Source organism: Ochotona princeps, chromosome X (assembly GCF_030435755.1).
Source record: "Ochotona princeps isolate mOchPri1 chromosome X, mOchPri1.hap1, whole genome shotgun sequence".
Taxonomy (NCBI): Eukaryota; Metazoa; Chordata; class Mammalia; order Lagomorpha; family Ochotonidae; genus Ochotona; species Ochotona princeps.
Window position 1 is genome coordinate 86,686,335 of NC_080865.1, and position 12,961 is coordinate 86,699,295.

Genomic DNA, 12,961 nt, shown 5'->3' on the forward strand with positions numbered 1-12,961 from the left:
TTCTCGGCCTTCCAAAGCAACTGATCACCCCAGAAAGGGAATTCCAAATCTAGAAAGAAGCAGTTGGTCCCTGGCTTCAGCCGACTTGTCAAATAGCTCTAAATCAGAAGCACAAGTCATTTCTGCAGAGTGAGCTGGCCTGTGTGGGCGTCCAGCTGGTTTGCTCCAGCATATCATAAAGGCTATCCTCATCAAATTGCTCCATGGCTTGTATTGAAAACGTGTAAGTACAAAATTGAGTGCAATTGTTTAATTTAAGACAAAAGACAATTTGAATTGCTTTACTGCTTGGCTGAAATGAGGTGATTAATTTGAAGAGCTTGTGCAAGACCATCACAGGCATAAATTTCAATGATACAAATTGAGATCTAATGCATAATGGATTTAAGGGCAACTGTTTTTAAATTTAATTTTGAAACAAGTGTTTTAAATTCTTCATGTCACTGGTGCAGTTTAATCATGATGAAATAGTTACTTTAGGATATAGTATGGATTTTAAGAAACTGGAGTGTTTGTTGACACAATTAACATATTTTTGAGTTCTATGGAGACAAAATGTATGTTCCCTGCAAAGACTTTCCAGAATTCTTCCGCCTTTATTGGAATGCTGGGTTTAGTGGATCAAAGAGTTTATAGTGAACCAAATGTGTTAATGTTTTCTGTGCTAAGTCAGCTAGAACCTGTCTAGTTCTTCTTGTCTTACTTGCTGCATTGGAGGTGATGGGAAATTAAAGGATGCATAATCATGCAGCAGGTGTTTAAGGAGACCCTCAGGAAGAGGCCAGTAGTCTAACGGAATATGTCTGACTACAGATAGAAGTTGCTCCTTTTTTCCTGTTATATTCCACTGTGTTCATTCAATCATATATTTCAGTTTCTGATCACTGTGTTTCATTTTTAACCTTTTAATTTTGTTTCCAGAACCCTTGGAAAGCACACCACTTCACCCATAGTGGTAGCTATGGACAAAAATGAGAGCCAAGAGCTGCACCGGGACATGTCCAAGCAATGTCTGAGCTCTTTGCTGAAGGAAGATGCAGAAGTCTGGGGCCACGCTCACGTCCCACTGAGACCTTCTTTCAATGTCCTGACCCCGCTGACAAGAGAGCAACTGGAGCTACCCTCTGAGCTAGCAGGAGCCTGCATTCCTGTTGATAGTTCTAGAGCTCTTAGACAGTCTTACAGGCCACCACCTGCTGCTGCGGAAGAGTACCTAGCAACAGCAGAAATAAACAGCCGTGAGGGGCTGGCAGGCCGGAGGCAGAAGGATCAGGATTCTATTAATGTTTCCCGAGATGTCTCTGGCAGCCCTCTTTCATTGATGGAAGGGGGGCCAAGGGTCAGCAATGGAGGCGTTGAGAGAGGTGGCCATAATGCCAGATTTTATGTGACTTTGCCAAGGGGTACAGGATTGTTTGTACGCAGGGGCCCACAAATAAGACGTCCTCCACATATCCCCACCCTTAGATCTGGGATAATGATGGAAGTATCTCCAGGAAATCCTAGAATAGCCTGCCAGGGAAGGTTGGCTCAAGTTTCCTTCCCACCAGGGGGGCCACAACACCCTGTGGATAGGTGGCAAAGACCTATCCCATTGTCTTCCAGTACTCCCAGGTTATCTCCTCCCCGTACTGCTCCTTGCTTTGCGCCTTTTCAGTTTCTGAGTTTCAACCCCTTTCTCACAATACCTATTGCTTTTGCTCCTCCTCCAATATTTGCTCCACCATTGCCCTCTTATTTTGCTCATTTCTACTCTGGGGGTATGCTGTCTGCTTCATCCTCAAACAGAGAGCACAACTAAAGGCAGAGGAGGAAGGGGAAAGAAAAAAAAAACCTTATGGGAAGAGATTCAAGTTGCTAGTTTATGGTTCTGTAATTGAAACCTTTTATCTGCTACACTGTTTTGCACTAATGTGCCATATGTGCTTGGAGACTGAATAAAATTTCAAAAGCCTTAAAAAAAGCGTGTATGTGTGTGTGTTTTCAATGCCACATTGAGTTACTAAACCTCACATTTCATTTTCCACCTTTATAATGGCTAAAGCAGGAAAGTGCGTGTGTTTTCTATGTAGCTTAGTTAAATTCTTACTAATATTATGTATTGACTATGTTGTAGTGTGACTGGGCGTGAGGGATGGCTCAGTTATTTATGTATTTATTTATTTTTCTAGACGAAGTCTAAGATGTGAAATTCTTGGCTATCTAATGCTAACAAATTTGATCAGAGCTGGATGGGTGAAATTGGACAAGGTCCGCAAAAACAGACCAAATTGAAGTAATAGAAAAAAACGCACAGTGAAAGGAGCCAGATGAGTCTGAAGTGAGAATGACAGAGATAACATTTCAAAGTCAGAAACAGAGCCAGGCAGAAAGGTCAGGCAAGAAGAAGAGGGAGCAGATGGGAGAGAGTAAGATCACTGCTTCAGTGTGATCGACTGTTTCTCTTTAACTTTCTAGTGTAATTAATTACAGCATACATTGTTAGTAAGACATAAGTTGTAATTGGAGAGATCCCCTTGCCACCCATGCTCTGAGCAAAGACATGACTATTTCTTTTTTTTTTTTTAAGATTTATTCATTTTATTACAGCCAGATATACACAGAGGAGCAGAGACAGAGAGGAAGATCTTCCATCCGATGATTCACTCCCCAAGTGAGCCGCAACGGGCCGATTCGCGCCGATCCGAAGCCGGAAACCTGGAACCTCTTCCAGGTCTCCCACGCGGGTGCAGTGTCCCAATGCATTGGGCCGTCCTCGACTGCTTTTCCAGTCCACAAGCAGGGAGCTGGATGGGAAGTGGAGCTGCCGGGATTAGAACCGGCGCCCATATGGGATCCCGGGGCTTTCAAGGCGAGGACTTTAGCCGCTAGGCCAAGCCGCCGGGCCCGACATGACTATTTCATGCAAAACTGATACTAACTCATTTTCTCAGATCCTGGTGTATGTGTGTGTGTCCCTAATAAGTTGCTACAGCACTTGGTATATTGTCAATTGGAGAGTATATAAATGCCTGTGTGAGTGTTTTTGAAAATTTCAATGATAAAAACTTGGACTTGAAATACAGGATGCGAAGATGAAGAGTTTGCTGAATAACCTGATTCATTACAAATTTAAGTGCTCTAAACTACAGTGCTATGTTAAATGAAAAGCCACTAAATTAAAAAATTTGTCAAGAAGATAGTTCTTCAAAACTATCTACTACTGATGGTGTAGTTAACTAGGAGTTATCAAAATCTGCAGATCCAAAAAGCACCTATCTTATAACCAATATCTTTATTGTATTTTTAGCACTGAATAATGGATTCTTTGCTAATCTGGCAAGAAGGGTACATAGAATCATGGAATTACTTTTTCTCCATGTGTTCATAATAAGTGCTCTAAACATACAGGTGGTAGCACAAGGCTAAGCAGGAGCATCTGGATAGTGCTTGATAGAATTTGCCTCACTTTGTTTATATGCCGAAGCTGGCATGATTCCATTCATTCACTGTGAAGGGTTGAGCAGAAGTATTCAGCAAATCATTTGACAGCTGCTCACTACGAGGTAGCTCAGTCCCAGTATACCAAACATTCACTGAATTTTCAGCTTTAATGAACAGAAGAGTGGGGGATGCTTACAGTCATCAAAAATATCTTTTGAACCAGATGTTAAAGGATATCTTGACAAGAAATCAAGTTGTTGTGTTAACAGAAATGTTACATCTCTAGAGAGTTGCTAAAAGGTGCAGTAAATGACAGGACAGGAACATCTCTCATTCTCAAAGCAAACTGCTCACATAAATACTCCAAAAATCTTTAGACATAATTACAACAACTCATGACAGATTCACTGTAACAAGTGCCACCAACACATCGGCTCCTCTACAGACCTCTGTTCTCCTTCCCAGCAACCTTTCTGCTTGATATTTTTCTGTCATTTCTAAATACGGAGTATCTATAGTAAGAAACCAAGGACAACTCTTAGCAAATTGAGGCATCAAAACCTTATGCATAGCTCTGTGATGTATATTTTCTTTACTTCATGCAAAGCTTCATGCTTTATAACAGGTTTCATTGAGTTCAAGAGTTGAGTAAACATGGAATCCTGCTGACAAAGCAAGTGAAACGAAAATACTTGTGCTTATTTCTGGCTTCTGTAGAGAAATACTGTGTTATTTTTTTGTTGTTGCACAAGTCTCTGTCTATGATGACAGCAAAATATCTTTTTTCAACCAAATGAATTTCTTGAATACTATTCTTAAATTACTAGATGACATATAAACCAGTATCAATCCTATTATATGATAACGTATTCATTCTGCAAAGTAAAGCAAAGGATATGTGACACTTTTTATATATTTTCTCTTCATTCTCAGTGGTTTGAAAATCTGCTAAACACAGAGGGAAAGAAAGCTTCAGTGAAGTATCATTTACTTATGATAATAATGACAATGAGCCAAGTGTTTACCATGCTTATAATCATCATCACAAAATATTTGTTTTATATTTTTACATATAGTTCTCATTTTATTTGTCGAGGTGTGGCATCACAATTTTAATATTCTGCATGTTCTATAGACAGAAGATAATAATATACTATATAATTTTGATCTTCTTCACATTTCTCAAATGTGATACAATAGACATTTCCATTTTTTTTCTTTACTATTTCTGTAGCATAAAGAGAAATTGTAAAAATGTAACCACTAAAAATGCAAAAAAACCTTTAGGTTCAAATTTGGTTTAATTTTAAAGTTCATAATTTTTCCCAAAACATAATTTTATTAAAATTATACCCCATTTTTGAGAAATATTACAGCAAAACCACTAAATAATATCAAGCAATTTATTTTATCTGAAGAATTAATGTATAGATCATTGTATTTTCTTTATTCACAAGAAACAAAGAGCTTATTCATTGGCTGTCCTTAAATAACATAGTATGTAAATAATGAGAAAAATAAATCGTAGTTAACACACTAATTTGTAATACTGGCTTATCTCGGTCAGTTGTCCATTTGATTTTTTAATTAATTCTATTTTATATAATGATTGCATGGTTGATCCGTTTGGGAAAGATCAAGGTTTAGGGAAAACTGGGTGAATTCGTTGTTTCTAATTTTGCTATTTCTTCTTCTTGTTTCTGGGGAAAAGGCAGAGACAAAGGGGAAGACATACATGACTTTCCACACATCCCAGTACCCAGGGATGAGGGACTGCCACCTCATATCAACCCAGAGTCTCAATGTGTACATATTCTGAGGGTTAAAATCCTGAATATAACACTATGTGAAGTGATCCATTTCAAGATCAATAAGCCAAAATGAAAAAGAAAGGAATACTTAGTCTGGTGAAAGGATTACTGTGCCTTGTCAAAGGGTAATTCCAAAGCTGTCATAATGCGCGGCATGTCTTCTTTATAATGAGTTTGATTGGATGATCTTCCTCTAAAAATAAATTTAAACCAAGTAATATGAAAAAGTAATGTATTTCTGTTGATTTTTCTTTTTCATTTACAATAATAAAAATGTGTAACAGTTATCAAATGAAATCAAGATTTGTGATGTCATAGAAGTTATTCTTTGTGAAACAATCTTAAACATTCTCTAGTGAAGCAAAAGTATGTGCCATTTCATTCACCATTGGGAACTATATTGCCATTCAGAAAAAACTTTCTCAACATCACCATTTGTCAAATAAGCTCTCTGAGTAATTCATTTTCATGAAGGTGATTTAATGATTGCTCTTAAGGGGTAGATCAATAGCCTATACTACTTTATGGAGGTAAATTGATTGTATTTTTCCCAATTCGGAAAATTCCCTTCCCAAGTAAAATAACCTGAAGTCCCCAAACACATCCAATGTTTTCACAAAGAATTTTGCCTATCTAGTGCTTTTACTCATATAATTTGTGGGGAAATATGCATTTCTTAATGACTTCATCCAGTATTCTAATTGTAAAAACTGTAACTCAGAGTCAAAGCAAAACAAGAGGTATAAGGATGAGATAATAGATGGTGCTTGTTCATATGAGAAAGACAGCCGGCCTAGTGTTGCCTCAGAAACATTAATATGAATGCAAACAATGGAGCACAACAAAATTCCAATAAATTAAGAGCCCAACCAATTAATCAATCAACAGCCACCTAATTTTAGATAAGTTGATTGAAATCAATTCAGGGAGAAGAACAGTCTATAAAACAAATAAGGCAGGGCAACATAGGATCTACGGGCAGAAATATGGAAAAAAGAACCTTACCTCTTACAAAAATCAACTCTAACTGAATCAAGGATCTAAATCTGTGACTTGATACCATCAAATTATTAAAAGAAAGCATAGTGGAAACTCTAGAAGATTCACGTGTAAATAAAGATGTCTTGTAGAAGATCCAGAAGTTCAGGCAATGATATTAAAAAATGAACAAACAGAATTCCATCAAGTTAAGAAGCTTCTGAACTGAAAAGAAAATCATCAAAATGTCAATAGGCACCCAATAGGAAAGGAAAATATAGTTACAAATGATTACAAATGATTCTTGCCCATGATCCATAAGGTGTTAAAGAAATTGAACAATAAAACAAAGATCAGTGAAGAAACGGGCAAAGGATAAGAATCAGCTTTTCAAAAGATGCAGTAGAAGTGGAAAAGAGACATACAAAAATGCCTAGGATCGCTAGCCATCAGGGAAATGCAAGTGAAAACTATCACGTTTCACCTCATCCCAGTTATGAAAATCATTCAAAACAATAAAAACAAAAGTTGCTGGCGAGGATGTGGGGAAAAGGGCAAGCCAATTGGCTGTTGGTGGGAAAGGAATGAAAACTTATACAATCATTATTGAAGACAGTATGGAGATTCCTGGGAATTTATGCAGAGGAAATGAAATCAGCATACAAAAGAGTTTTTAAATTTTTTGTTTAATTTTTGTGCATCCATTTTTATTGAAGCTCAATTCACAATTTCTAAGATTTTGAATCAACTCAGATATCCAAAAATGTATGAATGGGTAAAGAAAATGTGGTATACATACACAATGGATTACTACTCAGACATAAATAATGAAATCCTATCTTTTGCATTACAATGGCTGCAACTGGAAAGCACAACTGCTTAGTGAAATACGTCTGTCTCAAAGTGACAGATGTCATGTGTTTTCTCTGATATGTGACTGCTAATAAAGAACACACAAAAAGAGAGCAGGAGTGAAATCTTCACTTGTGGATCAGATTGGCCATTTTAGCCCATGTTTGTTTTCCACTGGAAATGTGGTCTTGTGGTCCTTTTGTATTTTAACTGTTGAATGTTATGATGAATAGCAAATCAAACCAGTGAATATAGAGTGAATTAAAATTATGGTTCTACAGATATTGTTGAAGAGATGGAATAGAGTTAGGGATATGGAATGAAGCAGGGGATTAAAGTAAGTTTGATTGTCTTTTTGGCACTGTATTTATGAACTGCATGGAGTTTTTACTCTTAATAGTAACAAAAACAGAATCAATTTTAGAAAGTATGGAGGTAGAGATACATTATCAGTTGGGAAGAAATGCAATGGTTCATAAGAGGACTTATCTGCAAGTAGGAAAACAGTATATGTGTTTGAAAGTAACAAAATATAATTCAAAAACAATATAGCAAAGCGGTTTTTAAAGAAAGAAATTTTATAGATCATTAAAAAGAGCTAAATGTAGGAACACATGTTTCAGGAGATGGGAACAAAGTAATTAGAGAAACACTGTAGAGCTTTCCTAAAAATGTATCCATCTCCTGCTTCATTCCTTCCTATAAATATCATCTCTCCTTAGATAGCAACCAATCTCATATTCCCTATGTGAAACTGGAAGCACTTTCTGGTTTAAGTTTCATTAATCCCTCAAACTGGCCTTGACAAGCAAACACACAATCATCAAGGTTAAATTCATTAGTGAGGTGACTATGCAATGGATTAGACTAAAATAAAGACATCTTCTCTTCAAGGTCCCAATATACAAGGATATATATATTTTAAAATTTAAACCTTAATCTTTTTTGTTCGCCTGGTGAGACACATTGAACATGTTCTAATTTTGCCTTTCATTCCTCCCACTAAATCATAGTTTTCCAAGTTACAGCTGTTGGCTTTACTGAAACACATTTGATCCTGAAAACAAATACACAATTATCCTCCCCAGGGAATATATTTACACAAATTTAAGGCACAAAATAATCATAAATTCTGTTAAAACTCTTTGATATTAAATAGTTAATTATCAATGTACTCTAAAACACATAGTTTGAAGATGAGGTTTTGTGCAGTATCAAAGGTTACATGAAAACATATTGAAATTGATAGTAATTAGTCATATTTCAAAGAAATAGTCAAATATTGTTTAATAGTTTAGATCTACTACTGAACTATTTTATAAAATTATCAGTAAAACTATGGATAATTCCATATCTACAGAATGACATGGATTAAAACAAATCTCTTGGTTGTTTAAATGATGTGATATTACACAATCTTTCCCATGCTATATGTATCATGAACTGTCCACATTTATAATTGGCTAACACCACAAACTTTACTAATAGAGTAAACCCATAAATACATTAGTTAAACAGTATAAAAGCAAGTTTCTCTTTTACTTATTCACACATGAAGTAAAGTTGTATAAGGAAAGTGACAATTCCAATGACTAAATGTAATTGTCTAGATTTAATTTGATATTGTGATCCTACTTAACAGGGATACCTACGTAGTCTATAAAGGGAGATCAACCCTTGATTAGAAAACTGATTGGAAGACATGGAATTTTGAGTCTTAGGCTCTTCTATCCAGAATAAATGAGTAGTTACAACGGAGGATTAAACAAGTAGTCCAGCCTCTTGAAAACTAAAGTTGTCGAAAATGCAAACAGTCAAAAAATAAAAATGAAGAATTTGAAAGCTATTGACCATTAAGAAAAAAAAGTATTTTTGGTCAGAGAGAGAAGATATACTTTAACAGTAAAGAATTCCTTTACACACATGAGTCTTTATATGGAATTTCCTCAATTTTTGTTGCCCTGGTAGAGATTTAAATGTACATTAGAGCAACTAGGACTTGAAAGATTTAGTGATTTGACCAAGAAAAAAACACAAGTGTGTGAAACAGACTTCTCTTATTACAACATATTTCAAAATGCATCTCAGATATATTAAAGGTATAAATATAAATAAAAGTCCCCATGAATACTAGATGATAATATAAGTAAAATGGATGAATATTTTTGTCATTTGATCCTTATTTTTGCAACTATAATGCCAGAAATCACTAAAGTATTCAGACAATATATGTGACAAAATTGTCATAAACAGAAATTAAAGACAAAGGAGAACTCCAGAAAACTTCTTGATGTTTCTAGAACATGTTTCTATAATACTAATGTAAAAAAATTTACATGAGTCAATAAGATAGTTGCATATGCTTATACAATAAAAAACATAAAGATAAATTCTTAAAGAATAAAAAGTAAACAAGTATCATAATTTGTTTAAATAAGCGTAGATTAAATGAAAACTATTTATTGTGTGCCACAATATTAGAGGGCTTTTTTTATATATTTAGGAAAATTTGCACTGCAGGTATCAAAATGAGGATTATTATCAAGAAAAACTTCCAGTATGAAACAAATTTCTTAAACTTTGGCCTACAAATTCCAACTATTGCTATTTAATATGAAAGGGATACACATAGATATGGATAAAGATTTCAGTATGCTATATTAATCTTCTCTTAAAATGTATACTAAAAGAGCAAGAAAGAACAAAACCATATGTTCTAAATAAACAATTTGATTAGAATTGTAGACACTAAGGATAGAATATGATAACACATGAAAATGAAATTCAAATATAACATACATTTTCTCTTTTTTTTCCCCTATAAATTTTTTTTTTATTACATTGCATTATGTGACACAGTTTTACAGGTTCTGGGATTCCCCCCACCCCTCCCCAAACCCTCCCCCCAAACATACATTTTCCACAAACATTTTATTTACTCTCATAATTGTTTCTATCAGAATAATCAGAAACGATTCTAAGGAAGTTCTTCCATATGCATTTTAAGTGAAGGTAAAAACTTCGGTAGAGTATAGCAGTTTGATACAATAGTATTAATTTTTGCTTATATAGATATATTTCACCATTTTTCAATAAATATTTTCTATAATTAAACTTGTGATCAAATAGAAATCAATAATTTCAAAGGCATTGCTAAGCTTTAAGTTTCAATGATTTTAAAAAACAGTTAAATTGCACACTAGAATGATGCTGTAAATACTATATGCCATAACCATTTATAAGTGCATGACCGCTCGGAGAGAGAAGTCAAAAAGTATTTTTACTGTGATAAGAGATGTAACTGATTTTTTTGTGAAATGGTCTAAAAAGATACCTTACACCACAGGTGGTTACAACGGTGTATTCTGGATTCTTTGTGACATGAGGCCCTTTATTAATGGCTCACAACACAGGTTTAACCAAGTTAGAGATCAAATCCAGACAGTGTTGCTGAACATTCATGGCCATTTCAACTTTAGAACTCTTTCATATATCCATTCTTTTTAACTTCAAAGTTCTTGATTTCCCATCGAACCACAAACATCAGAGTTTTAGTTCTTGCAGTCTGGACCAGCAAATATCAACTACAGCCAGAAAAATGTCAGAGGCATGCAGCTGGATCATGTTTCCGATCTAGGCAAGAACAGAGGTGGCAGGATTATCACAATATTTGACAGAGTGTCTTCACCCGTTACATTGTTTCCTACTGAATGTAAGCACTTTAGAAACAGAAGGCTGAGCTAAGCATGGGCAACATTTCAACAGCTATGTGTAACCTAGCCTGGATCAAATACCACTGAATGTAAATATTTTCTACAATTTATTAAGATAAATTATACATTTTGATTTGTATATAAAATTTTGTTAAGGCAGTATTTGTCCGCATACTATACAATACCAAGTGCACAAGTTTAATTTTTGAAAGTATCATTTAATTTGCAAACAAAGGAGAAATATGATCTGAGTCAACTCAGATTTTTTTCAAAATATCTTGAATATTCATTCTCAGTTCCTTTACTATACTGAAACATACAAACATAGAAAAACAACCCATATAACAGATCTTAGTGTTAAATAACTATTTGGCCTAAAATCTGTACATGAAATTGTTTTCAGCAACATACATACGGATAAGTAGCAAACCTATTTTAGAGTAAACATGTTCATTTCAATGAAATTCCTCTCTCATGTACTCTGATCCCTGTTCAAGTGTATATTCTGTTACTATCATTGCTCTGCACTGCAGGACCAACTCAGAATGGCCCTAGACCTTCCTTCCAAATATTCTTCCAAAAGTTTGCTCAACAGATAGCAACTAGTGAGCAGTTCTCTCTAACCATTTGATGCCAGTGATTCCTTGAGAGTTGATCCAAACCTGTTGAAGAGTCCAGTTTTTTACCTACTGGGCATGGCTGCTCAGCATATGTGAATATTCAACCTTAACGTTTATAGACCTTCTTCTCTTTACCTACAACACTTAGAATTTTTCTGGCAAATACTCTGATGGCTTTACATCCATGAGGGCATATTAGGTTGAATCTTTCAACAAAACAATGCATATTTTCTGAAGGCACTATCATTTAGGGTAAGTGATTCTTTTGTGCTTTTTTCCCCTGTTTGCCATGTCTCATATTTAGTGCCTTCTTCCCATTCATGTTGTTCAGCATTTATGTGTGCACATCTGCAGCCGCTCCTTCTGTGCTGGCACCATTCATGTATCTCACACAAATAGTAAGATATCCTGTTGGAAAACAGTGTTGCCAGAGATACTGGGGCCTTGTTCAATGTGATTAATAGTCTTCCACTGCTTCTCTGAGATGCTGTGGGCCTTGCCACTGCTTCCCACATCTGTGTTTCTTCTCACACATCCAGAAATGAACATCTACAATGATTTCAGCATAGTCTGTTCATATGTGAATTTGCATTCCATTTTCCTTGTGGGAATGACTGGCCATAATCTCATTTTTTCTTTTTTTTTAAATGTAGCCATAATTTATACAATTGCTCCATACTGTGTGTGCCACTTTCCTTCTTGTATGTCCGTATCATTTCCCATTGCTGTGGGCAAAAGGATAGTTCCCCAAATACTGATTTTCGTTTCCCAGAAGTGATAGAGTTGCACAGTTCAAATGCCATAAGCCTTTGTTTCTTGTAGGGAGAGGGCAGATGTACCCATACATCTTCCATTCAATAGATATCACTCTCATTGCATGACATTGCTTGAGCCATGAATGCCTTGCTTTTGCGCAACAGTATTTCCTGTTTTTGTCTGGTTTAATGACAACCATTTCTGCAGCTGTACAGTTTTGTACATTGATCAAGTGTGTCTTGCCAAAGGGATACAAGTGGAGACTCGATTTTAGACTGTATTCTACTTAGTACTGCTGAAAAAGTGTGATTTCTTCTGGTTTCCATGCTCATTGAAAGCCTTTTTGAATTTGTTTGTAAATGCAGAACATACTACTTGAACTTCAGGTTAATAACCAATAGGTCCATACACAGGTCTATCGAAGAAGACTGTAAGATTCTGTTTTTTTTTTAAGAGTTATTTGTTTTCATTGGAAAGGCAGAGATACAGAGAGGAGGAAATACAGAGAGCAAGATCTTCCATCCGTTGATTCACTCCCCAAGTGACCGCAACTACCGGTGCTGCACAGATCCAAAGCCAGGAGACAAGAACTTCTACAAGGTCTCCCAAACAGGTGCAGGGTCCCAAGGGTTTGGGCCGTCCTTGACTGATTTTCCAGGCCATAAACAGGGAGCTGCATGGGAAGTGGACCGGCGCCCATACCGGATCCAGGCGCATTCAAGGGGAGGACTGTAGATGCTAGGCCGCCATGCCGGGCCCAAGTCTGGAAAATTCTTAAACAGCATGATGTAAGTTTAAAAAATCATAT

The 12,961-nt window shown here is 35.8% G+C and overlaps 1 protein-coding gene across 1 annotated transcript; it reads left to right on the plus strand.

Annotated features, from left to right (window-relative positions):
* The first annotated feature begins 203 nt into the window (after positions 1–203).
* Positions 204–1,910, plus strand: PRR32 (proline rich 32). The gene is made up of 2 exons (XM_004587675.2): positions 204–223; positions 922–1,910. Exons 1-2 carry the CDS (start codon positions 204–206, stop codon positions 1,799–1,801), a joined length of 900 nt encoding a protein of 299 aa, XP_004587732.2. The 3' UTR covers positions 1,802–1,910.
* Positions 1,911–12,961: the final 11,051 nt, after the last annotated feature.

Excerpts from the sequence above, each read along its gene's own strand:
- PRR32 (XM_004587675.2), top strand. The coding sequence starts at position 204 with ATGGCTTGTATTGAAAACGT. Across the intron at positions 224-921 it reads ATGGCTTGTATTGAAAACGT|AACCCTTGGAAAGCACACCA; the intron begins GTAAGTACAAAA and ends TTTTGTTTCCAG.